This window comes from Salarias fasciatus, chromosome 6 (genome assembly GCF_902148845.1).
Source record: "Salarias fasciatus chromosome 6, fSalaFa1.1, whole genome shotgun sequence".
Lineage (NCBI taxonomy): Eukaryota > Metazoa > Chordata > Actinopteri > Blenniiformes > Blenniidae > Salarias > Salarias fasciatus.
This window is the reverse complement of record NC_043750.1, coordinates 37,312,964-37,340,935: the sequence shown is the minus strand read 5'-3', so window position 1 is coordinate 37,340,935 and position 27,972 is coordinate 37,312,964. Positions and strand designations below refer to the sequence as shown.

At 48.8% G+C, this 27,972-nt stretch overlaps 1 protein-coding gene and 1 non-coding gene across 2 annotated transcripts; both read right to left on the bottom strand.

Annotated features, from left to right (window-relative positions):
• Positions 1–25: 25 nt before the first annotated feature.
• On the bottom strand, positions 26–26,911 carry LOC115390972 (huntingtin-like). The gene is given in 80 exon segments (XM_030095039.1): positions 26–2,413; positions 2,631–2,791; positions 3,199–3,361; positions 3,539–3,758; positions 4,843–5,056; positions 5,142–5,256; positions 5,555–5,745; positions 5,836–5,991; positions 6,068–6,200; positions 6,288–6,418; positions 6,510–6,595; positions 6,673–6,812; positions 6,890–7,044; positions 7,397–7,500; positions 7,613–7,739; positions 7,845–8,029; positions 8,115–8,210; positions 8,297–8,474; positions 8,553–8,698; positions 8,779–8,986; positions 9,095–9,217; positions 9,297–9,334; positions 9,337–9,431; positions 9,530–9,606; positions 9,694–9,870; positions 9,968–10,147; positions 10,235–10,376; positions 10,538–10,760; positions 10,867–11,009; positions 11,095–11,354; positions 11,721–11,740; positions 11,743–11,842; positions 11,939–12,055; positions 12,144–12,280; positions 13,009–13,157; positions 13,490–13,545; positions 13,631–13,792; positions 13,898–13,976; positions 14,065–14,288; positions 14,613–14,690; positions 14,795–14,905; positions 14,996–15,007; positions 15,009–15,035; positions 15,037–15,119; positions 15,218–15,293; positions 15,295–15,345; positions 15,443–15,604; positions 15,606–15,661; positions 15,756–15,937; positions 16,052–16,197; positions 16,289–16,409; positions 16,511–16,657; positions 16,777–16,877; positions 17,008–17,045; positions 17,048–17,070; positions 17,202–17,341; positions 17,423–17,520; positions 17,603–17,761; positions 17,908–18,045; positions 18,134–18,282; positions 18,343–18,439; positions 18,684–18,816; positions 21,489–21,509; positions 21,511–21,577; positions 21,613–21,888; positions 22,009–22,048; positions 22,051–22,092; position 22,396; positions 22,694–22,720; positions 22,723–22,899; positions 22,976–23,138; positions 23,177–23,206; positions 23,281–23,411; positions 23,535–23,678; positions 23,786–23,806; positions 23,808–23,863; positions 24,104–24,161; positions 24,314–24,434; positions 24,617–24,700; positions 26,595–26,911. Coding segments are annotated over 80 exon segments (9,510 nt in total). The 5' UTR covers positions 26,693–26,911; the 3' UTR covers positions 26–2,199.
• Positions 14,438–14,566, bottom strand: LOC115391188 (small Cajal body-specific RNA 14). The gene has a single exon (XR_003931747.1).
• Positions 26,912–27,972: the final 1,061 nt, after the last annotated feature.

Genomic DNA, 27,972 nt, shown 5'->3' with positions numbered 1-27,972 from the left:
GGAATCGCTTCATTCTGTGTTTCCCAGAAAGGACGACTTTTAAAGTAAAGCTCAATCATGCTCAGCACAAAGTAGACATCAGGAGCCGTGTAATGTACTCCGCAGACAAAACGTGGCCCTAAAGTTACTCCTCGGAGTTCATTCTTCCCGAAGCGAGCGTGTTAAATCGATTGAGCATGACCTTTGCACACACGCCCTTCTCCCAAAACCACAAAAGATTTCTGGCTAATCGTATTACCCCCCCCTGCAGGGGGTTCCCTGCTCCTCTTCCACCAGGAGAAGACACCAAGCTGGAAAGACATTTCTCTACTCTTTAAGAAATATTTCATTCTTAAGTAGTGCATGGAGGAGGGAGGCTTTCCGTCACTTCACTTCCCCACAAATTAAAAATGAGTCTGAAAACGAGCCTCGCTCGGGCTTCTTTAATCTGCTCCGGTGGGGACTCCAGCGGTTTCTGTTGGGTGGACACATTATTTCAACATGAAAGGAAACCAGTCGTTTGCCTCCAAGGTTGGAAAGTGGTAACATAGTTAGCATACAACCTGCCGTGGTGTTCATTTCCGCAGGACTCGTTGCATATCAAGAAAGCGCCTAACGTCGACATCAAGAACTTCAAGTTTTTAAGTGCTGCATGTGTTCAGTATTCTGCACAGAGAGGATGAAATATTGACCGTTTCTCCACTGAAACTAATTAAAGCTCAACAAACACAGATAAAACCGGCCGCTGCGCCGCGGCCCCGCCACGCTGCACGTCCCCGTCTGTTGATTTGTCAATGCTGGCTGTTGGTCGCTAAGGTTACAAAGGCTCCCTTTGGATTGTGTTGCATCTCTCTCACACAACAGTCATGGCAAACGTATCCATGGAAACAGCGTTAAAGACGACGCAAGAAAAAGAAAAGGGAAAAAAAGAAGCGGTAATGTTAAACATGCTTTCAAGCGTTCAGTGTACAGGACATACGTGTTCAGTCTTTTCTCTAAGGCAAGTGTATGTACAGAGTAACGAACCCCGGCGCCCCGCCGGGACGCGCAGTCTTTAGTAAAACTCTGGAAGCTTGGAGCTTTCTGCATTCTGCCGCCTGCCGAGTCTCTGATGTGTCGCTTTCTCTCTGAGCCCTCTCGCCTTTATATAATTCATGCACCATGGCTTTCATGTTGCTATACAATGACTGTTTTTTTTACAAGGTACCAAGGACTGTAAATTACAACTACGATATCATGGTCACATCTTACATCCTGAGAATTACAAAGAAAAAAAAAAAAAAAAAAGTACAAGAAACATACAGGTGGAATCGTCCAGGTGCGCTCTGGACCAGACGAGACTGCAACTTAAAAAAGAAAGAAAGCGAGACTGATGGAAGTAATATAAAATCAAACGAGGGACGCTCGTCCCCTTAGGCTACCGCTGAAAGAAAAAAAATAAACATTGCAGCAATTTTGGTATCTTTCCTGTTTGACAGTGTTATTAATGTGGAGATGAATGGGCTCTCCAAGGGTTAAAACTGTGTGTGATTTTGGAAAAGTGAGATTTTTTTTTTTTTTTTTTTTATAATACTGACCAGCATGGGTTAAGTTCTTTGTCTTATCAATATAACATCTATAATAATTTCAGCAAACTAACAAGTGCAACACCGATCCCCTGCTTCTCATCAAAAAAAAACAAAAAAAAGGGAAAGAAACCTCACTATGAGCGATCATTCTTACACATAAATTATTCATTTTTCGCACTGTTGTGTATCAGAATGAGCACGAGTAACTTAAATATAAAAACTTCTTGAAATATACTATGGACAACATTTAGCAGGCGTGTGTCGGCCCATTGTCGGCTTCCTAAGCGGAGCTTACGCGCTCCAACAAAACTCACTGAAAAATAGATGACTTGAAACTTTTAAATATAGTAAATACTTTGCTTTTTTTTTTTTTTCTATTTTCACTTTACCGACGTCACGATACTCAAGCAAGTCCTCACAGGAAAATAAATCCAATTTTGTGTTTCCGTTGACGGTTTTTTTTCTTCTTGAGTTCTGATAAAAAGGTGCTGGGTGGGGAGGAGGTGGAGGTCTGAAGCTTCTTCATCTTCTGCTCGCGCGACACCGTGACCGGTTCAGCAGCTCGACTCGCTGAGGAGGGGGGGAGGGGAAGAGGCTACACTCGGGTTTCTTTTTATTTTCCGGTCGGGGAGGTGAGGGTGGAGACGTGGCCTCAGAGCGACGTGTCCTGGTGGATGGACTGCAGGCAGCCCAGCAGCTGGTGGTACGGGCTGCCCGGCGACGCCACCGTCTCGAAGACGGACTGGAAGGCCCGGCGGTCCAGCTCCTCGTCGATCTGGTGCCGGTAGAAATCCATGGCCACCAGGCAGAAGAGGTTGACGTCCACCACCTCGCTGGAGCCCATCCGGCTGATGACGTGCGGCAGGCTGAGAGGAGGCGGGAAGTCAAGGACGCGTCCGTAAGCATCAATTCAAACCTTCCTCCCTGTTCAAACACCTAGTTCAATCAGAAAGAAGTGTTTACATGGTCCGATTTTAACCTGTGTTAAAGGGGATTGCTTCTAATCGTAAATCATTTTCGTCATCAGTCAGACGATTCAACGCTTCGACCAGCCGATCAATCTGAAGCGCTGTGAAAGGATACAGGGCCGAGATCCACTGGGACGTGGAGGCAGAGACGAAGAAGCAGGACAGGCTCCACATGGCCATGGCCACCGGAGTCCTCTGGGTGAAGTTGGACAAAGACAGCAACACCCAGTCTCGCACCATCGAAGACTGGCCGGTGGCGTGAAGAGTCTGGAAGACCTGAGGGAGGGGAGACAGCAGAGCGGCAGGAATGAGGAAGGAGCTTTTTCTTTGATTTTTAATCTGAATCTGCTGTAAATGGGGCCTGGATTTGAGAGATTCATCTTTCATTTCATGGATTCAGGAATGTTTTGAGCAATTCCATTTTACATAAACAACTTAATGCATTCATTTTATTCATTCTTTGGTTTTTCACTCATGAAACCTTCAGTTTATAGACCAATTTTAAACTATTCATGCAAACAGTTCTGTCAAAAATCCACTTTGAATCTTCCTTTTCTCAGCATAATCAACTCATTTCCTGCGTTTGTAGTTTTCCTTTCATAGATTATCAGGTGGGATCATAAGCTTCAGCTTCCCGCAGCCTTACCTTGGACAGAACCGTCATTAAAGACCCTGCGGCTCACCTTGTAGACCACCGTGGCCATGAACTGAGGGTACGGCTGCTGATTGGACAGGAACTCTCCGATAACCTTGTTCATGACATCCTGTGGTGGGAAGAAGTCGTCCAGAAACTGGGGCAGGATCCTGGAGACGACTCTCGCCTCGCTGGGTAAACCCTTCCTGATCCTGGGAACAAAACAGGAAGCCCCCCCAGAAAGGCAAGTGACGACAGAAGAACTGCCGCAAGCGGATCATTTCTAAACTCCAGCTCAAAGATTTTACAGAGGAAGGAGACAGATTTGATCTGCGTCCTCTGGAATAAGGTGTGTGATGTCTGTGTGTGGAGTGTGTGGACGCGAGTACCTGTCGAAGAGCACCGAGACCCTCTCCATGGCCACGATGATGGACTCGCTGTCGGGGGCCTGAGGGTCGGGGTGGGCAGGGCGGCCGGCGGGGCTGGCTTTCTCCTTGCCTGAGGAGAAACCAACATGACCGGCCGTCACGCCCACCGCCTCCGCTACCGCAGCGCCAGAGTCAACCTGACCTCTAACCCCTGTAACGTCTGAACCCGACGCCAGCACCGCTGGGAAGACCAGAGGGGGGGTGGCACCGGGCGGGCCAGTGGGGGAAAGGTTAGAGCCGGGGTCGGGACACTCATCACAAGATTCAGGTCAGATTCAAAGAAAATCAGTCAAGTTGAGGCCACTGCCTTCAGTCAAGTGACATTCCTGAGTGACTGGTGCTGAAAGTATTAGAGGCTTTGAGCGCTGCGTTTCCTGGGTTCCAGATTAGCCTCGCGTCTGATCTGAATGTGCTTCAGTTTGCACATTCATCACAGATGAGGGAGGGAGGGAGGGAGGGGGGGTGTTATAAGTCGATTTGCATAGGCAGAGCTGGGGTTGGCTCGAAGAATTCGCCGGCTCGCTCTCAGCAACAAAGACGGGGTATTTACGGTTAGAGTAAGACTACAGGAGGGGTTAGTATGAGCCGACGTAAGGGTTAGAGGTAGGAACACATCTAATCAGATCTCCATGCAGGGAGCAAGCACGAGTGTTCACTTTCATCTTGGACTTCTAAACACTGTAAAGAAACTGAACCAGTTAATCACTAGTAGGTAAGTGTGACACCATGCTGGTGTGACGACAGTAACAAAACAGTGTTAGAGACAGTGTGAAGAGAGCAGGCACGGCAATCAGAACAGCCTCAAGCAAGAAAGCATGAAATGATTACGGGTGGAAAAGACGGAAATTCAGCACACAGCTTATAAAGCCAGCAAGGATTAGCAACAGTCAAACGGAGAGGCTGATGCGAGTGGAGATTCAGACAAGACGAACAGAATTGAGGAGCGAGTGCCACAAAGACTGAACACCACAACCTGAGAATCAGCTCGTTTCCTCCGACGGGCAGGAGACTGGAATTTTCATGAAAGCATGAGAAAACGGATTCGGTAATTTCTTGATCAAATTCATTCTGAACCAAGTTGAAGCGTCATTCTTGTGGCACTGTGGTGTGACTGCGCGAGCGTTCATGCAGTGGAGGAGTTGGTCAGCCAGATTCTCATGCTTGCAGGCGCTTGTGGGAATCAGTGAGAGCAGCAGTAATACCAGCACCAGTCCTAACGTCACACACGCCAATCGATACAGCCAGTGCAGTGTTCTCGCTCTCACCGGTGTACATGCAGGTGAGCATGAGGCCGAGGGCGGCCATGGCTCTGTGCGGCGACGGCATGTTGACTCGGTCCACGCTGAGCTTGACCAGCGCCTCGCCGTCCACGCGGGACAGCTGCTCCGACAGCAGGAGGCGCTCCAGGCCGCGGAGCACGCAGTGGTAGATGACCGACGGGGTGCAGTCCTCGCTGGCCGACACCATCACCCCACACAACTGCAGTGAAAGAAATCTATGAAAAGGGGGAATTTTCCAAGAGAGAAAGAAAACAATGACTCTAATCTGGATTACAACACGTCACCTGAATGATCCCGGCCATAAACTCAGCTCCCACGTCCAGAGGGTAGTTCTCCATCATGTAGAACGCCACAGCACACATCACCAACACATGCTGCTGGTTATGCAGGTTCACACAGCTGGAGAACAGAGAAAGAACATGCAGTACATTAAAATCATCTGAAATGATTAAGAGAAGGCCTGGACGTGCTCCCACAGGCCAAAAGCTACACTGCACGCTTAATTCAATCACTTTATTTGGCTGGATTAAAAACTAACGGGCACAAAGATCCTCTTAGAGGATCTGACTGTGGGTGCAGAGGAGGGGAGCCATCCGAGTAATGAGACATCAAACGGTCGTCCTGAGGCGCCGCTCATTAGGAGGGGAGCCCGGGTCAGCGTCTGCGAGCGTTTGGGATTAGAGAAGGGGACACTCACTGAGCGATCGCTCTCAGGTTGGACAGGAGGTACTCGGACACGGTGGGGATCAGCTGCTTGGCCGTGTCGTCCAGCAGGTCGCACTCCAGCACGTACAGCACGCCGTGCAGCGCCCCCATGCGGCTGGGGAGGTGGGTGCTGCGCAGCGTGGTCTCCAGCAGGCGGCACACCGGCTCGGCGATCGCTTTGTCCTTGAAATGCAAATATAAAACTCCCATCAGTGCTGAAACAGCGATTGCAGTCAAACGGCATCACTCCGTCCGCAGCGCGGCGCCGCTCACCATCCCCAGCACGGCGGCGGCCTTGCAGATGGCCGGCACCAGGTACTGATTGAGGATCTCGTCTTCGGGAGGGTGGAGTTTCTGCAGCTCCATCAGGGTGGAGAACATCATGTCGAACTGGTTCCGCTCGGTGAACAGGTCCGACACCGCCAGCAGCTGCAGAGGCAGAGAGCAGAGCGTGAGATCCTTCAACGGCGGCGAGGAGAGCAACGTGAAGCGACCAGCAGCTCACCGATCGGACGACTTCACTGATGAGGATGGTCGGGGTTCGCCTGTGACTCGGGGAGCCGGGAATCAGCCACTGGCTGTAGAGCTCCAGCAGGAACTGGGAACACGAGTGAATGTCCACTCCTGCACGGTGCTTCCTGAAGCCAGGAGCGAGGCAGAACGTCAGAGTGTGTGTGGACGGAAGACGTCTCACGCCTGCTCAGGTGTGTGTTCATCGCTCTAACCTCGAGTTAATGGGGGAGACTGGGGGAGAGGTGGGCGCTGGGGTGTCCGCCTCATCCTCCTCATCCTCGCCCCACTCTTCCTCCCTCAGAGGAGTGATGTTGTTACCAAGCCACACTGAATGGATGGAGACCTGAGGAGACAGACGCCACAAACACACATCAGTCAGTGATAAACAACTCAATCCCGACAGACGGCTCTGACTCGGCTCAGGTTTTTCGCACCTGCCCCAGCTTGTAATCCATGTTTCCCATCTCCCTCTCTGTGTTGATCTGAAGCAGCAGCTTTTCGTGACTGATCAGCGTACCGGCTGGAATTAAAATAAACGACACGTTTACCCTCATGAGGAGCTCTGAAGGATTTAGTGGAGACGAGTCTGTGCGTTACCTGCAGAGGCGGCCGACAGAGAAGGAACGGGGTCCCAGGCGTGGTACGGGTGATGCGTGTGGACATTATCTCTCTTCGACACGAGAGCCTGGATCTCCCTCTCCACCTCTCCCCTTATCACAGCAAGCTTCCTCCCAAACCTGAAAGCGCAGACGGATGAAACCCTGACGACCTGCCTGTCAAACGGGGGGAGGAGACGAGCTCCGGGGCTGCCTACCGCGTCTCCAGGGCTTTAAGGCTCTTGTTGCGGGGCTGCTGTTCCAGACAGCTAACTGCAGGGTTCCCGGCGGTGGGAAGGGTCATGGCACTCAACACCAGGCTGGTGATGGCCTGCACGGCCAGCACATTCAGCTGGGTCCGCTCCAGGTCCTCCTGCAGAGACAGACACACAGTGAGAATGGTGGAAAACACATCAACGGAAACGACGAGGCATTCAAAAAAACTATTTAACACACTTTTCTAAGACCATGTGTATAAAATTGTGGGCTGGACTGTTAAAACGGTGCCATTGCCTTCTTTCTCAGTCTTGTGAAGTTTGTATGAAAGAAAAAAAAAAACATGTTTTGATTGAAATTGTTGCAATCAGTTGATGACTTGGTGGGCGGGATTAGAGAACCTTGCTGGCCGGGTTTGGCCCCTAACCCTTATGTTTGACACTCCTGTTCTCATAGGTTATACACACAAAGAAATTAAACCTCAAACACGTCCCTGACTGTGTGTTTACCTCCTGCTGCGTCTCCTCCTCCTGGTCCATCGTGATGGGTTGGGTGACCAGCACCCCCAGCAGGGTGGCCCACGTCTCCTCAAACTGAGTCCTGCTGCTCCAACCTAAACGCAGCGAAGTAGGCGGTGGAAACACAAATATAACTCAGTATAGAGAGACAGTGCGATAAAAACCACAGCGCGGTTCGATACTGAAACCCCGAGTGTGTTTCTGCACCTAGTGTGTTGATGCGATAGAGAAACTCTCTGAAGACGTCCTTTTCCTGCAAGAAGTCCACAGGGATCTCTGGCAACGTTGTACCGAACTCTCCTCCTGGCTGAGGGGACCAGCCCAGTTTCCAAACCTGTCACACACACACACACACACACACACACACACACACACAGCCCTTAAATATCATCACAAACACACTCATGTATCTGAGATGTCCTCCATTCCTGTCACTGACCAGTGGAGGGACTCGGGTGTAGCTGTTGACCAAAGGCAGGCGGGACAGACTTATAACGATGTTCCGCAACATCGGTGTGAGGAAAGCGGGAAATTCTGTGTTTCTATGATGACCCAGGGAGAGGACGCTCTGCAGGCCTTCCACCAGCTCCGCCATGATCTCACACGCCTGCCACTCACACATGTCTGGAACACACAGGAACCGTGAGAACGCCGGAGGCTTTTCGGACAACCTGAAGAATCCCGGCGATGTTTGGAAGCGGTTACTCACGATCGGCACGAGCCGAGTCCACCTGGTCTTCTTCGGGGTCTCCTTTAGTCTTCTTCTTCTCTGGATACAGCAGCTGGTCGCCGGGACTCACAGCCACTGCCAGACCAAAGACGCACGTTTGAACAGTAAAGAACCGGCACAATAAAAGCGCTTCAACAGGTGCGTGCAGCGGCTTTCCTGACCTGCAGCAATAATGAGACTGAGGCAGTAGACGAGCGAGCAGGTGTGTGTGCTGTACTCCGGGGTGGAGAGCTTGTTCCAGACGCACGGCTGCTGCAGAGCCAGACACAGACAGGACAGGGCCCACTGCAGGTCCACGCTGAGGGGCAGGCGGTCCTGGAGCAGACGCCACACCACCACCTGGGAGGAGGCGGGTTTAATATGAGCGTGTCAATCAGAGAAAATGAAAGTAAGGCCTTATCAAGACAACTAAATTACCTCGGTGGCGGTGCAGGTGAACGAGGTGATGAGGTGTTCCTTGTCAGCGGGGATACGCAGCGAAGACGGCAGCTGGCTCACACTCAGCAGATACTGGGAGAGCGCTCTGCAGAGCGACAGGACCCTGGGGTAGAACCCCGGCTCGTCTGGAAGAGCAAAACAAGGCGCCGATATTCAAAGTCTGTGTGTGAAATGAGCCGCCTCGTCCTCGTCCTCCGTCTCTCACCGTAGACGTCTCCCAGTTTGTCCCAGTACGGCTCTGTCTGGGCCGGAGGCAGGAAGGACTGGTGAGGGGCGGGAAGAGACCCGGTGACCCCCTCCAGTTGCTCCAGGGTCACCTGCAAGGCTGTCTCTAACAAAAGTGACCCTTGACCCCGTGCTAACCGCTGCACTCCCATACTCAGGCACGGACACAACAGGCTGAGATTGAAATCCTGATGAGAAAGAAAGAAAAAAAAAAAAGTGATTAATTCCATCCAAGTATAAAATAATTTATGAAAATTTACATTTGCTGTCATACTTGAGAAATCGCTCAGCATTACCTTGCAGCTCATGATGCTGAGGAGATCTGCAGGAGGCAGTTTGGTAAGAAGCTCCGTTGTCTCCAACAAGGAAACATCTCCACGGAGACAACACTGAGACTTCACCAGAGCAACGTACCACTCCTGCAGCAAAACACGGACGTGGGCTCAGCACAGTGGTCCAGCTCTTCATGCATGACTCTCTGTGTGTGTGGTTCCTCACCTTGTCTGCAATGACCAGTTCGGGGGCAGGGGGCGGCTCCCGTCCAGGGGGTGAGAGGTCACGGGAGGGGAGGGGCTGTTAGTGTCGGCGACCGTGGCTCTGAACCTGTCCAGCAGGGAGTAAAACCTCTGATGTCTGCGGCAGAGAAACAGAGCAGGAGACATTTATACTTCTCAGTTTAAAGGGTCTGTGTATGTGACTTGACTTCGAGCTGTGGTGCAGGAGGACGTCACCTCTGAGCCAAGCCACTGGTCTGGAGGTATTCTTGGATCCGGTCCAGTTCCTCCACTGGCAGCTGAGCTATGCTGTTCTGCAGGGGAAGGACCGGCGTGATGAGACGTGTGGGACCGCACTCACAACATACCCACATGGATGAAAATCACGAACTGAACCACACCTGCAGCGTCTCGGCGAGCAGCATCTCCACCCTGCGACATGCCAGCGTGTCCACCATGCGGGCCAAAACTCTGAAGGGAGTATTGAGCAGTTTGTCCACATAAAGCATGAGCAGCGAGCCAGACTGGCTGAGGTGAATCCCTTCCAAGCACTGCAGAGTCTTCTTCAGCATGGTGGGCTGCCGGGAGAGAAAACAGACGGGAGAGAAGCATGAGGCACAGATATCTGGCAACATACTGGCCGTCTGAGCGGCGAGGAAGTGCGGCTCCTCGTACGGTGGTCAGGTTGTCGCAGCGGGACTGGATGGCCTGGATGAAGAGGCCGCTGGCGGCCGAGTTGCGGTGGACGGCGCTGATGAAGTCCTGCACCGGAGGCTCATGGGAAAGGCTGATCAGGTCGCGCACGTGGTTGACGATCAGCCAGGTGAGATGCTCGGAGTCGTGGAGGTTCTGACACTGAAGAGCACCAGTCCGTTAATTTCTCCTTTTCAGACCTGACATTATGTCAAACTGTCAAAACGGTGAATGTGTTTTTTTTCTCACCACATAGTCGCAGAAGAGGATCAGAGCCCCCCGGCGTACGATCTCTCTGTTGACCATCGCCAAGCGCGACTCGGGCTTGTCCTCTTCTCCTTCTCCCGACGAATGAGGGCTCAGCAACTTCGTACATGAGAGGCTGTGTCTTCTGCTCGAGGAACAAAGACGGCGGATTTACAGAGTCCAGACATGAGGCAAGTTATTTATTCTACAGCCGTCAAGCCATGAATATTCGAGGTCTGACACTGAACAAACAACCACATTTACAAGTGAAAGCGTGAAATCATCAAGAAAGCGTCGCGTTCTTACCGGGGCGTCTGGTGAACCTCCGTCCACCAGGAGTAGTTGGTGTAGTTGATGATGAGGAGGACCTGACACCACAGCAGCACCAGGGAGGGGTGGGTGGTGATGAGGCTCTGCACCATGCTGTTCAGGCCTTCTAACGGGTAGAAGAGGCTGGCCTCGGCACCGGTCTGTCCACCTTCGCCCTTCAGGACCCGGCTGGCTGCAGCCGTGATCCTGCGGAACATTCCTGAGGAAATGAAATTGAAGGTTAAAACAAAAAAAAACCATTTACTTTTAAAACATTAAAGGAATGAAAAGTAGGAGCATTTTAAAAGTGCTTCGGAAACTCTCACCACTTTTGAAGACGTGTATCAGACACATGAGCAGCGTGCCCAGCTGCTGGCAGTAGAAGGTGTGCTGCTGCTCAGTGATGTCCACTTTCACCTGCCGGGTGGAAATGTCGTCCAGCAACACCCCGACCAGCTGCAGCAGGAACCTGCAGAGGAGGGACCGAGGCGGGGGTTCAGGCCAAAAGCTGGAAGAGAAACATCCGCGACCAGACAGTGAACGCGATCACCGACCGGGCGAAGGTTTCCTCAGGCGGAGCCTTCTGTGCTTCTCCGTTGGATTCCTGGTTTCCCAGCGTGTCCGCAGGGGGAAGGCCGCTGGAGGACGGGCTCTGCTGGTGCAGGTGGCGGATGGTGTGGCAGGAGAGGAGGTGAGGGGACAGAGACAGCTCGTGGATCCGAGACAGGACGATGTCCTCGGTGGACTGGGAGACGAGCACCCGGAGTACGGCCAGGATTCCCGACACCCACAGCTGGACGGTCGCCACAGACGCCTGCGAGGAATCAAGCATTAGGAAAAAAAACTCTAAATGAAAGCTGGACGTGGTGTTTAGTGATATCGAACAGGCCAGTGGTTCTCAAGGTTCTGAACACTGTAATCTTTTTCAGGTTTTCCATTAAACCACAGATTTTACTTATTTTTTAACCCTGATCTTAATAGTTTTTATTCAGGCCATTTAATCTCCTTTTATTGCCTTTCCTCATCACCTTGTTTTAAAGTATTTCCTTGTAAAGCGGTGTGAATCACTTTGTGTCTGAATAGTGCTAAAAAAAAGCAAAATAAAAAGTGTTTGATTTTTCTACACATACTAAAAGAGGGAACCACAGTCAAACTGAACGTTGGTCTCAGGCGGTCTCACCATTGTGGCGGGGATGGTGACATACTCTTGAGCAGCATGTCAACAGGTCGGAGAGAGGAAGGAGCCACAGACTCGAACAGTGTGTTCAACACTCCTAACGCCTCCGGAGAGTCCAGATGCATCTGTGAGGAAACAAATCAAACGTGCCCATTAAAACAAACCCAATCCTGCAGATCACCGAGGTACGCACGCTGCAGTCCAGCTGGATGCTTTCAAACCTGCTGCTTAGCGATCATAGGGAGTATGACGTCTGCGATCTGCCTGGACAGCCTCTTCCACTTGTCTTCGTTTTCTTTGTGACACTGCTGCAGAACGAGGATGAACATCTCCAGCACCTGCAGCAAATGTGTGAAAATGCATTTAAAGAGAAAGCGTTTCTCCAGTATGTGACGGGACACTGGATGTGGACACTGGTGAACACACCTGGTGGTGCTGGACCAGTCTGAGGAGCATGGAGACCACCACCTCCTTCTGCGTGTCCAGCTCTTTGCCTGCGTCGGCTTTGTTGGAGCCTCTCAACACGAACAGGTCGTGAACTATTGGCTGCAAGGCAGGGATGGCTGGAGGAGGAGGAGGAGGAGGAGGAGGAAGAACACAGACAGTCATACGTTACATGGCTGTGGACACGTAGAACAGTAAATACATTTTATCCTCATCAGACTTCACGTCACATCTTTCAAACACAAATTTATATGTGCACAGAGGTATGACACATAAATAGAAATAACTATTTAAGATAGCCAATATTCTTCACGTTATTCCTTTTGGAAAACTGCATTTTCAAAAATTTGGCTTTATTTGAAAAGTCTTTTTTCCCCACTTATTTCTACACTTGCAACCTAAAAACATTCCTGTTTCAAGCTTTAATCAAAAATATTGCAATAAATAATAACCAGAACCTTGTAAAAAAAATAAACTATTTCATAAATAGTTCTTACAAATATTTTCTGAAACAGAATGTTGATAGGAAGAAAAAAATCATTAACAAAGAAAACAAAAAAGAGGCTTGAAATGTTTAAATTATTGTCTACGTGTATCAAATTATTATCGAATAAAACTAAAATGAGTAGAAATACTTGTTTAAATATTGGAGAATACAAACTTTCTTTGTAGCAGTACTTTTGTGATGTGCCTCCAAATCGTTTATGACCTTTCCTTTGCAGAATTATATTTTTTTATTACATATAGAATTGTTTTTTGACATGTTTTTTGAACAAGTTAAAAGTCTCTATCATACAAATAAAAATGACTGGTGCGCGTGTGTGTGTGTGTGTTGTGAACTGATCACCGTGTGTGACAGCTTTCCTGCCGCTGGCCATGATGCCGTCACAGAGCTGGATGATCTTTGGGATGCTGATGATCTGCTTGGAGTGGTATCGCTCGTACGACAACAGGACCAGGAAGAAAAAGATGTTGGGAATGATCGCCTCGGAGTCTCTGTGAGAAAACCAAGAGTTCTGTCGGTTCAGGGCTGTCGAACACATTTTAATTCAGGAGCTTCATACAAAACTATTTTGTAGCAAGTGGGCCCAAACAGTTGAGCTTTGTTGTGGCACACAGCATACAACAATGAAAATGTCTAGTTTAATTTTCTAATGATGGAAAATGACGCAAAATACAGTGAAACATAAAAAAAAAAACAATTACATTTTCTTTGCAGTTTGGCAGAAGTAGAGATTCTTACAGGCCAGTTTCGGGCCACGTGCCTTATATTTGCCATACCTGGCTTAGAGACTGTTTTTCTAGTATGTGAGCTTGTATAAAATTACCTGAATTGCCCCACTTCAATGTACTCAAACTGCTTCAGGACAAAGCCTATGAACACCTGAAACACACAGAAACAGATTGAGATCAATCCTGTGATCTTGCGGTTCACGTGACCCCGTGTCGACGTGCACGTGGCGTCTCACCTGATCCGAGTCGAGCAGGCAGTAGTTGACTCGGAGCTGCACCAGCTGTGCCAGCAGGTCCAGCACCTGGCGCTGCAGGGCCACAGAGGTGCTGGTGGTGTACTGCTTCAAAGCTTTGATCACCAGAGGCTCAAACAGCCGGATGTGGTTGTGAATGGCATTCTGGGAAAAACGCAGAGGAAACCACAGCTCTCAGATCCGCAGCGGTAAAAGAACACTTGGCGCTTTGATCTGCAGCACCTGCCGTTGCTGACGGTGCATGCGTACCTTGTCTCCTCTGTGACGCGTGGCATTGGCGATGTTGGACCTCAGCTGAGTCGAAGCTTTCTGCATCACGTCGAACCAACTGAACAGCGGCAGAAAACAACGTAACTCACGACGTCCAGGACGAGCTCCATTCACACAAACCTGCTGGTGATCCGAGTACAACCCACCCAGACGTGTCCTGGTCCTGCTCCGCCTGCACCATGTTGCGGAGGCTGGCGTCGGCCAGAGCCTGGGTGAAGTGTGTGTACGGCGCCATGAAGCAGTAGTGGTAGAGTCCCGGTCGCAGGCTGGAGGAGCCGAGGCGGAGCGCCTTGCCCTGGGAGCGGCTGGGCCCACTCAGGACGCCCTCGCACTGAGAGGCCAGGTTGGTCCCAAACAGGGTTTTCAACAGCTAGGGGGGAAAAAAAACTATTAGAGCAGAATTAAACATCTACTTAAGATTCAACGGCACAGTCCGCTTGTCTGACTGGCAGTTGGAGTTGGGGTGTGAGTTTCCCCTCAACTGAAACGTGTTTGTCACGCCTGAACCACATGAACATGAATGTATGGAACCATCGCACAGGGAAACCAAGAGCTCTACAGGCCCTGTCGGCAGGAACCAGCCTCACTCTGTGTGGAGTCGCAGCGGTAACGGCACACTGCTCAGTGCAGAACCATAAAGACTACCACACACGCACACACACACAAAGGTGGCGGAAACACACAGACTACTGACCTGCTGTACACAAACTGTTGCCATTGTAGGTTCTCTGGAGAAGCAGGACTTGAGGTAGCCCAAGATTTCCTCCACACACTGAAAACAGATGTTTGTTTGGATTGTTTTTCAGCTTTAACACAAAGTTAACCACGGATAGTTGAAGTTTCATAGCGTTTCTCCAGTTGCTGAACCACGGTTACCTTGCTAATGTCATGTAGTGTTGCCAGCTCCAGCAGCTGACACAGGACATCTAAAGTGGACCGCAGGAAACTGCCAAACTTCTCCTGCTGGCTGTGGAGGTCCAGCGTCACCTGTGGGTCAAAGAGCAATTCTTACCAACAAGCTTCGAACGAAACACAAGCTGAGCAGCACGTGTTTGCCGACGGGCTGAAAGCTGTGACCTTGTAATTGGCGGTGCGTGGCCTTGAGCACATCGTAGAGGCTTCAGGTAGGGCGGAAGGTGGTAAAAACTTCCAGGGTGGTCGATTTGTTTACGGCCGCTGATCGGTGTGCCGTCCGCTCGGCCTGCCTGCTCACGCCAAAGCAGAGGAAGCATCTGAATGAATAGTCGCACACCACAGCAGAGTTAAGCGCTGTGGCTGCATGGCGAGGCGCGCTCGTACCCGTGTTGAGCTCATTGCTCTTTTTCGGGCTCATGGGGGCGGCGCCCGGCTCCGCGGCGTCCTTGTCTTTGCCTTTCCCTGCGGATTGGGCTGAGGGACGGAGTGTTGCTCAAAGACGGAAGAGCGGCCTGAAAGACGGGAACAGAGTACAAAACGCTCAACTCTCAAGTCTTCAGCAGGAGGATCGCAAGTCCTAAGAGTGGATAGTGGGATCGTGAGCCTCGCCTTCACTGCTGGTCCTGGCGGAGGTGCGTCCAACACGTGAGCACAGATGTTGAGGACCTTGAGCAGATGGGAAAAGAGCTGCTCCACCATGCCCACCAGGGAGCGTTCGGCCAGAGCGGCCCAGGGTTCCTCCATCTTGCTTTGGGCCTGTGGTGGCGTTCCCGCTGCTGGTCTCCTCCTCTCCGGCCCAAGGGTTGCGCATGCATGTAGGAGCTACAGCTGGAGCACCGTGAAGAGAGGGGCTTCTTTTAACAACTGAAAATATTCCCTTCTGCATAAAACCGAAGGCGTTTTTGTTTTTTTTTCCACCTACCAGCAAGCAGGTTGCCAGAAAGCAGAAGGGCATCCTGATGTGAAGAAAGATCGAGTGGAAACCAGGCGGAGGAGAGCAGAGACAGCACCCATGTTGGCCATCCCACCGTGAGAGTCTTCCGCTCGGCGTCTGCAGCCGACGAGGTGCCCGATGATGCTGGAGCAGTGGGGTTCTGTGACAAACTGCGCCACACACAAAGAAAGACAGGTATTTACAATAATAAAAGCATTACTGGGTCTAAAAGAGAAAAAAAAAACCCACAAACACTGGAATGTGATATTCACGGAGAGACAGACCTGAGTGTTCGGCCTCTGCTGCGGTTCAGACTAGACCGGGAGGAAAAGCTGCTGCTGGAGCTCACGTAACCACAGTGCCAGCCTGTGCTCCAAGTGCCCACTGGAAAGTTCGTAGCCAGGAGACACAGAGCCTCACAGCAGCCAAACTACAGAGAGAGAGAGAGAGGAAAAAAGGAACAATTGCGATTTCATATGAACACATACCAGGCTCTGCTGCAGGGCATGATGAAAACTCACTGTCAGCGCTCTGGAGGTAGATGAGGTGAAAGCGTGGGAGACGGCAGTTACGACTCTGGACAGGTTGTTCTCCAGGGTCACGTCAGACACGGCGGTGGAGAAGTTGTAGCCTCGGTACATCCTGGGAAGCGGGAAAAGTGTCAGACATCTAGAGTCCTGCACTTCTCTCCGTTTGAAGCAGATACTGATATTTCAGGATGCCCTGAAACGACGCCGTCTCACCTCGTGATTGTGCTAACTGTGAACTGGGAGGGCGGCTGCGTCTCGTGCATGAGTAGCTGCAGGTAGACTGAACTCTGGTCCCGGGCGATCGCCACCACCGGGTCCACCTGGCCCTGATCGCAGTCATAGAACAACCTGGGAACCAATCTTATGGACAGAAAAGCACAGAAATGCCTGAAAGTTAGAGCAAATAAAGAAAAAGGACATTCAAAGCAGTAGCTGGTTTACAGTACACTTCATGATTCAGTATATTGACAGATAAGCACCTGCTGACAGCAGATGCAGCCACATGTCTCACTCTGGGATCGTCATCTCCCAACAGATGTATCACAACATCATGCAGGACTCTGTCTTGCAGTCGGAGACACTGAAAACAAACATTGCGATAGAAATTCAAATTCAGAGTCAAACCGTTACACTCATAACCTGGGATAATACACCTGTCCTGGTGAGTTTTAAAAAACAGTTCCGAGGCATTTGCAGAGCGGAGAACTTACCCTGGTGTAGTGATGATCACCTTTGTGCAACGCCTCATTTTCCTTTCCAAGAAATTAACTAATCTAGAACACAGGAAAGAGTAAACATTTTTTAATCAATGTTCTTTAAAGTTATATCAGATTTTTTCTGGATTAGCGGCGGCCTTCAGCGAGGTTACAGGACACACCGATCCTAAATATGAACTCAACCCTACCGGAAGTCCAACTCAGCCAGAGTTTCTAAGAGTTCGGTCCGAACGAGCCAATAGGAAGAATCCTTGAGAGCGAACAGGTCGATGACCAGCTGCAGGCCGAGTTCACTCAAAGTGCTGCTGCACACCGTCATGATGCAGTGCTGAAACAAACAGATGACATTTCTCAGACTCAAAAACACAAAGCGCACACATTTCCATCCCACTGGTCTCTCTTCTCCTACCCTCACTGCAGAGCAGGCCATCTTACAGGTGACGGAAGACTCGTCTTTTAGAGTCTTCCGGAGCAAAGGCACCAAGTCCACCAGGGACAGAGGGTTACCTGAGGAGCACAGACACGCCATAGAGACACTAGCTCACCTCGCAGCAGCACCACCACCAGACACTCAAACACACACACTAACCTGTTGCGCTTTGCACACTGGCCAGCCAAGTGTGTATGTTGTAGCGTGTTTTAATGAGGGCAGCCTGTATGATGGCCCCGCAGAGGATGGCTGTGGCCCCCCTGATCTGAGGGTCCCCGTGTTCAATCAGCCCCAGGACGTCGCTGATATACTGCTGCTCTGCAGGCGCACAGACGGAGAGAGAGCATGCTCACAGACGGTTCTTCAACAATAATTTATCCCTTTCGTATTTGCATAATATACATCTATTGTTAATCAAGCGTTAGTAAAACGGATCTGGCTTCATGTTTCCATGCTCTTCTTACCGTCGGCTGGGACGCCATCCAGCGGCTCCAGGTAGAGAGAGTTGAAGAAGGCTTCGGGATGCAGCGCTGCGGCGGCTCCCACGCAGCTGACTGCTAAAGCCTTCACGCTCACTCGCACCTCTTTGTCAGGAATCAAACCTGGAGGAAACAAACCAGCGCTGATTTAGTTTGTCCACACAAAACCAGAGACAGAAAAAGCCGTGTTCGATCGCTGAGGGCCACGAACCGTTTTTCTGTCCGGTCAGCAGAAAGGAAGCGGCGAGAAGCCGGACGCAGTGAACCAGCGGCTCCACGTCCTGGTCGGTGTAGTGTCCGATCGCACCTTTAATCCGTGATGGCTGACGGAGAGACATGTTAGAATCACTCCCTACAGATCTGTCTGTTGTTTACAAAAAAAAAACAAGGCTGCAGCGTTACCTTGTTTCCGGTTCGGGCTCAGCTTGTTCATCCTTTGGTATGAAGCGGTCCACGCTGCTGTCGGAGCCCTGCCGGTTGTGGCCTCGGCCTTCGAAAAGGTGCGGCTTGCTCAAAGCTGCAGAACGAAAAAGAAGATTGACGCATTACAAGGCGCTCAACAAGACAATCAGAAATAGAAAATTCAATCCCAGTGTGATCAAAGTCAACTTTAATGTTTCACTTCCACACAGTAAGATCTGCTTCTGTCTGTCTGTCTGTCTGTCTGTCTGTTCATCTCTTTGACTGCTTCCTTCAGCGGTCGCCATAAACCATCAGGCGCCTCTCTTAGTGACACACACACATCATGTCTCCACACACACCCAGTGCTGACTGCAGGAATGGTTCGGGAGGCTCCTCCTGAGAGGAAGACGCTGCAGCAGTTGCTTCATCTTCTTCATCCTGTAGTGTTCCAATCTGCATCCCGGAGTATTGGCTCTCACTGCCATCCAGGACCTGATCAACACAAAAACACACACACACACACACACACACACACACAAAACAACACCGTGTGAATATATAAGACAGCTTACAACATGCAGCAACATGCAATCAAGTTTAAAGTCACTGAGTTAGATTTGCTGGAGGACGAAGACAAAACAACAGATTACTGAAACCGCAAGTCAACATTCCCTAAATAATTCTCTACTCAATCATGCTCGGATCCAAACAATTAACAGCAAAATCAACTGCAAACGGGAAAACAGCACAAGCTTGAGAAAGTCCACGTTTGGCCACGATCCAGAGGAAGAGCAAGCTTTTGATCCAATCGCTTGTGAAGGAGACAGACTTTTTATTGATGTATAATTAACAAAACCAGGCTGGTGTCAAGATGTCTTCCTACGAGACATCAAGGGAACACTCCAGACAGAGATAAGTAAAATACAGTCCGTCTGGCTTCTGCTGGAACGAAAGCCCGTCACAGTCTCTCCAAATGGGAGAGAGACGCAAATCAATTGAAGAATAGTTGGTCTTCATGCCTCTAAAATTGACTTTAATTACAAGCCCATCACAAGGGGGATCGGGCCGGCTTGTTTATACAAAGAGTCCTTCAAAAATAATGGAATTTTTGGAAAGAGATCACATTAACCAGGGGAACATAAGAAGGGGGTAGTGTATCGTCAATGACAACAAGAGGGAAAACAAGGCAACAAGCCAGGAAATTAGGTGCATCATGGGTCGGACCAACGAGCCAACAGAAAGAGAGAGAAAGCCAAACGTTGAGGGACAAGCAAGCTTTCTTCTGTTCCACTCAGAGCATCCCATCGTCTGACCTTATCACTACTGCTAGAGGAGGAGGTGGCATAGAAGGAGGAAGAGGATGAGAATGAGAAAGAAGACGACGTAGAGGAGGCGGTGTAGACGGACGAGTCGCTGTCGGTGGCGTCGGGACCCTCGGTGGAGGTCGGCGAGGGTGGGGACGGCTCGATCACCGACGGCAACGGAGTGCGCGACTGTGACGGAGTGAGGAGAAGGATGGAGGAAGGGGGGGTGATAGAGGTAGAACCGTTAGAACGGACAAGCTGCAGCATCCTCTGGGAGGAAGGCCCGACAACCTCCACATGGTTTCAAATGCGTTTCTGTTGTCTCATCCACCAGATGTTGAAAAGCAAAGTGTTTGCGGGCTTATTTCAGTTAGTGTTTATCATTTACACGTCACTCATTTCCTCAGGTGGGATCGGTAGAAGCCTCTGTGACGGCAGCTTGAATAAAGCAGGTGAAGGAGATAAACAAAGAGTGGATTACACTACAGGTACGCTGGAAACCTGCATGCTATACAATACTATTGTATCAGTACTGGCAATGGTTTTACTTGAGAGGTATCACCCAGCAGTACTGCAGACTAAGTTTTTAAAGCAGATTTTAAACTGGAGTCAGTCTCACTTTCACACTGACACAATACAACGTCAGTCTCTGTGCCTAAGAACATTATCGCCTCCTGCTGCCACAGCAAAGCACTAAATGTTTCATCAATTACAGCTCACACCACGATTTCACCCTCTGTCACCCACAACGCAATATTCATTGTATTTATAATAATGTCGTCATTAACGATTCCAACTTCTTGTATAATTTGTTTTTCTAAATTAAATGTGATTCGCTGCACACAAGGAGAAAAGCCAGATGTAAAATTCAAGTCGTCGCTTTGCTGATCAGGAATTTGATGCAAATTAAGTCGCAGGGGAAGAAGCAGCACAAACTCACAAGTTGATGTGGGGTAAAAAAAAAAAAATAAAAACAAGTCAATTAAAAGTTGCAGAAGGTGTGTAGTGATGTAAATGTTTCTTTAATCCGGGATAGGCTGGAATAAATATGGATACCCAAGCCTAACATCCTAATGGCAGGCTATTTTACTACACTGCCTCCCAGGAACATAATTTTTATTTTAAATTATACAACAGGCCATGTTCATACAGTTATTATCAACATAGTGGTACAAAATAATTAACTTGACGTCGATTCCATAATGTGGAGCAGATACGGGAGAAACTGTCTTTCGCATCTATACACCTCAGAAATATCCACTCATCTTTAGTTGATATGTTCAATGAACATAATTTTTTTTTTCTTTTTTTCTCTCTTTTTTTTTTTTTTTACGTCTGTGTGGTATGAGGTGAATTTACAGACTGGACACAATTAGGACTAATTAATGCACAAAAACATGAAGTTCCAAAGGATTCAGATACTTTCTTCTTGTGCTGTTGAACTTCTGAATTTGTTTAATTCAGACTCTGAATAAGTTGGTTTTATCATCTACAGAGTTGCATTGTAGATTAAATGTTTGGAGGACAGAAAGGTTCTTTTTCCCACGTGTTTCGCAAAATGCAAGAGGCACTGTGCTGAAGACGGTAAAATTCAAAAGGAGCCGGCAAATTTGGGATTTTTTTCCACAAACTCATTTGAGAAGCAGCATGCAGAGCGACTGTGGCTGTCTTCTAACGCAGCACAAAGGGAAAGACTGAAATGTGGTCCATTTGCTGCAGTGTAGCGTGAATCTTAAAGCGAGAGCAGAATCAGGAGGGACTCAGGGTTCACAGTTAATTATATCATCACACGGTAATTAACTCTCTCATCGTCTGGGGAAGCACTGTGTCAGCATCATCATAACTCTCAGCCACACTGACCAGCTCTGCCACGTCGGAGGGGGGTGACGGCCGAGTCCGGGCCCTCCGTGGTGGTCTGGGAGGAGTCGCTGGGGGGGAGCGCCGGTCGTTGGTGCCCAGCAGTGTGACGCCTTCCCCCAGCGGCCCTCCCTCCGGGGTGGCGTTCTCTGGCGTGGTGTAGTCCGCCGTCTCGGGGGTGACGTTGGCTCCGCCGCTGGAGCTGCGGCTCAGCATCTCCTCCTCGTTGTCGTTGGGCGACTCCGGGGTGCCGGACGAGACGTCCCGCCCCCTCCCTGCTCCGAGGACACGACTGAGGTCCACCGAGTCGCCGGGCTGCAGGGTGTGCTGGGAGGAGCGGGGCTGCTCGGTGATGATGTCCACCTGAGCCGCGGAAGGAGCCGTCCTGCGCCGACGACCGAGGCTGGAGGCAACAACGCAGAAACATCACTTCTTCATTCACTGTCTCAAGTTTTTATAGAAAGAAACTTAGCAAAAGGTGTCACAGACCACCATGAGTTTAGATTTGCCTTTAAGAGAGCACGTCTCACCTGTGAAGGCTCCAGTCGTGACCTCCGTCCTCTCGGATCATCTTCCAACCCATCCTCCTCCCCAGAAAGAATTTTACCTGAACAAACAGATTTAATGTCAAAAAGAAGTGGAGCACTAAATCGTAGGCGAGCAGGAGAGAGAGCAACTTGCTTCCAACTGAACGCAGAAAGAGATATGTTCTGTTAAAACATATAAATTTTAACAGTTCCCACAGAGTGGAATTTGACATTCTGAGATAAAGTCAGTCTGCAGCGACTCAGTTGAAGGCACAGTTGCCCGCGACGCTGGGGAAACGTCAGAAAGCAGGTCGAGGCGAGCAGAGGAAATAAATAGACCAGTCACCCTCTCTGTTTCTGAGAAGGAGCGACTGCAGGAAGACCCTCCCCCCGCTGCAAACGGCAGGAAAAACAGGAAGCAGAGACAGGTGGTGATGAGGGAGAAGCAGCAAAAAGCTTAGAAGGACTTTCAGGTTACAGATACAACAGCGAAAGTTAGGCAGCAACGGGAAAAAGCCACAAAGCAGGAGCTACAGTGGAAAAAGAAGGCGTGCCAACAGTTATCTAGCGAGCTCAATAAGGGTGCGAGAATATGAAGCTTTGTGAAGCTGACAGGATTGTGTACCAGCCAAGTGAAAACGCTGGACGACAGAGACTGCCCTGACTGATCGAAGTGATTACGATGAGCTCCAGGATGCTGCCGGAGCTAGTGCGCGGCTCTCTGCGTCCTGACGGAACACGGTGGCGTGTGAAATGCTGCCGGCGGTGATGAGCATGTGCAGAAGCTCCGGTGGCGGAGTCCTGAACACCTGCTGCAGCAGCTCCAGAGAGGCCGTGACCACATTGTGATCCCAGTGCTGTGTGTAGTGTAGGGTCAGCTCGTACACCTGCCAACACAGAAAGAGTTTAATCAACGAGCCGCAGGCCGACAAGCCGGCTCATTTTCTGTGTCCACACTCTCACCTGGAGAAGCTGTTCAGGGGTGGGCTGCACGTCCGCCTCTTTTCTCATGACTCCAAAGCTTCCTTTGAGGCTAGTGGTGTTCACCTGCTGCTGCAGCAGTGGCATTAGGTAGCGGAGCGTTAACAGCACCCCCAGAATGAGATGGGTGGGATGTTCCTCATCACTGGAACCACCAGACCTGCACACGCACATCGAAAAGACACATTTAAAACACATAATTCAAGAAATTAGCTAAAGTTAGGTAAGATTAGCATCATTTTGAGTTTAAAAAACTGGGCTGCTGTGAAGGACCCACCCAGCAGGACGTGAGAAGCCAAGTGTAGAAGTAGCTGGCGCGTCTGGAGTGTTGACACACACTGACGGCGGAGCTGGCGGCTGTCCGTCTGATGGTGGGGGAGCTGGACTTCAGGTTGGCCACAAATGATTTGAGCAGCACCTGCAGGAGCAGTGGTCAGCTTTAGCCTCAAACACAAAAGGAATAGGGAAGCGTTCCCCAAGAGGAGCTCTCCTCTCGACTACTGCATGTTTCTGCTTTTGTATTCGCAGGGCTGCAGCGGACCTTGATCTCTCCATCGTTAGCGAAGTGACCCAAGGCCATCATGATCTTCGGCATTGCTGCGGCGAGCGTCTCCTGCACCGTCTCCTCCTGTCGTTTGGTGATTCTGGTGAGGCACGGCAACAGGTTGACCAGATAGGGCCTGCAAACACAAAAGCAAAAATGAACAGAGGAAAAGTCTTCAGCCTTCAAACAAACCGAATTTCAAAGCCGCAGCTCTCCGGTTTGAATCCAGGAGGAAGTGTTACCTGCATTTTCTGTGGTCTGATGAGGTGGGGCAAGCTCAGCGAACCTCCACAGCGCTGCCCTCAAACTCCGAGAGGCACCGTTCTGCAGAAGCAGAGAAACAAGCTTAACTTCACCACTGCTCCTAATACTTCTTTATATGTTTATATAAACATAAAACATTCCTTCTTTACACTGACTGGGAGGAAAAGATGATAATTCTAGCAGCAGCAATAAATATAATCTTATACACAACTATTTAATCACATATTTTATGACTGTGATACATTTACAGTTCTTTTAGAATGTGAAAGCTTTTTAAATACAGTCAGTTTTCAGTAGTTACCTTTTTATTTCTTTATACAGCTCCAGCTGCAGTCGAGGCAAGTTGGAGTCCATCAGGGCCTGAATATAAAGAAACGACTGCTGTTTGATGTCTATTCATCACAATTACCAGTATTTATCTACACAATTGTCTGTGTGGAAAATCCAATCAAAAAGTAATCAGATCAATTAAGTAATGAAAGAAGTGAATGAAGAGGAATGGTTCTGCTCACTTTGATGATTTTGTTCAGGCACTCGTCGGCAACCATGCGGACGTCTGACTCACTGTCGTCGCTGCAGAGCAGGAACATCTCCATGGCGATGCCGAGCAGTTTCTGAAACTCGGGGGACGTTCTGCTTTCAGAACCGTAGATGAAAGTTAGGAAAATGTCAGTATACACAAACGTGACAGTGGTGGAAATGTTTCACTTGGACTGTTTCCACAAACAACACCATCATGACCAAAGTATCTATTAAAACCTTTATTGGCTACAATCTGATCAGCTGAGTCCATAAACATACAACCCAAGACTTACCTCAACGACTGAGCCACAATGTTTTCACATATTGTCAGGCAGTGGGTCACCCTGTCCTTCTTTGTGGTTGCCTGCTCCTTTTTTCTGTGGAGGGAAAGCAGGAAAAAGAGGTTTGACAGAAGAAATGATGCTTTATGGAGTTCGTCCACTGGATACTCCGCTGTCTGTGCATGCACACTGAAATAAATCTGACAAACAGCACAGTGGATGGCATGCAGAGTCTGAACTCTCAGAGTCACCCCTAAACACACTGCGACACAGTTAACCTCCACAAATGTCACAGAAAAGACGCAAACTAAAGAGAGCTTAAGTGGGACACGAAGACTCAATCTGAAACAAAAATAATCATTTTGGTTTCACTGAAGTTGAAACCTACAACATTTTAAAGCCTATGTGCTCTGTAGCCATCCTTCAGAGAAGCTAACCAAGGAAAGAGTGCATGATGGGTCCAACAAGCGCAGGAATCTCGGAGCTCCACAATCCACCGAACATTAAAGCTAATGAAAAACAACTCGGGGGTTATCTGTATTTGAAGACTCAAGAGAGACAAATGATGTTTGAAGTTTCCCCAATGCAGACCGTCTGAATGTACTCTTCCTATCTGCACCAAAGTTAACTATATTTAAGATTTTATTCCAGCGTAAACAACAGGCGGTGATATTTTACAGAAATGGCATACAGATGAGGAAACATTATCTCATGTATGTTCAGCATGTGTGCAGACGGTGTGAGGAAATCTGGCCTGAACAGAGTGACACTTGTGGCTGTCGCTGATAGAGGTTTCAAGCATGTTCTCTTTGATAGTCTGTGAGTTTCCACTAGGTATTTTAGCTCCTTCAACAGTCCAACAATATGCATTTGTGGTTAACTGATGATTGGAAATGTGTCAATCCGAGTGTGTGAGGTTGTTTATGCTTGCAAGGTGCTGGATGTGCCATGTTTTTCAACCACAAGTTGAACAAAGCTGCATACAAGATGAATGCATGAACGAATGCTCTGAAAGTTATTAGTTTTATTCAATCACAACACGTACTTCAATAACTAGCAGTTTGATCCAAACGACGACATACTGAAGCATCTGAAGGACACAGATGTTCAAGTGTATATGAAACTGCTGTGCCTTAGTGTAAGTTCTTGATTTCTCTAAATGGGAATGAAAGGAGACATGGAAGGGAAGTGACGTGTATGAGAAGCAGATCCGTCATTATTACTATCAGAATTTGAAATTATTAAAGTAGCATACTACTGAGGGGAATCACATCTATCTTTTAGACAGATTGATCTTTCATAGGGATATTAGGGGCTGGAGTGAACAGCAGATGAAGGCATTTTACACCCTGGACATTTCACAGTCCATTAGCACAGACACACACATCGATAGAGTGAAAATATAACCTCAAAAGCTTGTTTTAGGACGGAGGGATTCTTATATGTTTATGCAGGAGGTCTAGAACTGGCTTAGATTGGAAAGCACAGATGAGGAAAATCAAACCCAAGTTAAGGCATGAATCAGAATGCATTTCACCTGTTCATGAAGCCACAATTCTCTCACAGATATTAAAAAATGAGGAGGCTGACAACTACTTTAGCCATGACGTCAGTGCTAAAGCCCTTGTGCTCCTGCACCTGATTATGGATAGAAGCAGATATTACACCTGTGCAGCCACTCGCGCTAGCTTCAAGTTAGCCTAGACCCCTCCACAGGTGATTTATCGATCACTGATCACTCATGTGATCGGATCCCAAAGGACAACAAGCACCAAGATAAGAAGTCCTGCAACGTGGAGTGTACTCGGTGTCAGGCAACAAGTAGCTCCAACATGTCTCGGAAGTATCATTAAACACATGCACTCGTTAGTAGCTCTCACGTTAGCCTAACTAGCTTCCCCCAACCCGTTAACCCTTTCTGAGAGGTTAGCGCTGCTAACCAGCTAGGCTAATGTGCGGTAGCACGCCGCTCAGTCAAAAAGGCACTCACTGTCTCTGGACCAGCTCCTCCGCAGTTGGCGGCCCCTGCTGTTGTTGGAATGACTTCAGAGACTCAAAGGCCTTCATCAGTTTCTCCATGGTGGCCATTTTACCAATCTACAATGAGCTAATATTTACTACGGGAGCTAACTAGCTAGCACAAGTTAACGTAGGCGCGCGCAGAGAGCGAGAGGTGCGTAGTGCGACGAGAGTGCTAACACTGCCCGCGACAGCTACCACCGGCTCTCCAGACGTCTTTTATTCCACCACAGCGCGGTTCCTCAATAAACCAAATGTTGGTCGATAATAAGCCATCTTTGATGCAGCGCTGCGTTCCCCCGACCAATCACACCAGGAAGTTGGCATATGTGACAGCTTGATCGGGAGGGGAGGAGCGTAAGATCAGTGACCAATCACAGAGCTGAAATGATTGAGTGACGTGAAAAACAGCCAATGAGCGACTGCATTTTTTCCATTGTTGTTATTGTTGCTGTCACGGGACCACTGGAACAGATTGCAACACTGATTTTTTTTTTTTTTTTTTTTTTACATTTTAAAACTGGCTTTCTTCAATATGATCAATATTTAAAGATTTGTAGGACATGTGGAATACTTTAAGGGTAAAGAGAGAGCGATCAAGTGAAAAAAACATGTTGGAACACATGTTCCTCATTTGTTATTGGAAAAACGGTGCATTTAGTGACTGTTAAACTTATTATGAATAAGGATAAAATCACTGCATGCAACACATGTTTTAACTTTTTGTGTTTACAAGATTTTACCGAAAATCCAAAATGCTGCATTTTCTTTTTAAGTGTTCCACAATGTTTGTTTGTTGCTATTAATTTTTTACATAAAAATCAAACAAGGGACAGCCTCACCTGTTTAAACTTTTATACATATAGTAAATTGAATGAAAAATTATTGACAGATAAATTAGGATTAATTCTTCAGTACAATGCCAAATCATTAGGAATAAAAACAGAGCTTATCATTCACAAACTAACAAAGAGGAGCGTATTCACTTTCATAAAAGCCCCTGCTGTTGTGCAGGAGAGCAGTGAGTTCCTACCAAGGGTAATTCATCCTGCTCAGAAACATGTGATCTCTCTGGATCGCTTCATGGTGCTCAACTCGTGTTCCGTCCCACCTGTCACACTGACAGATTTGGGTCTGAGCCAAGAACTTTCATTGTGGAGTTTGCGTTTTCTCCCTGTGTGTGTGGATTTCCTCCTTGTTTTCTACACCAAAAAGCGTGCATGTTATTTGGTGATCCTCAGGTGTGAATGGGGATGGATGTATTTGTCTGTGTTTATCTTGTCTTCTGCTTCTGCCTAATATCATCGACTCCAGCTCTCTGTGACCCTGACTTGGATACAGCAGCACAG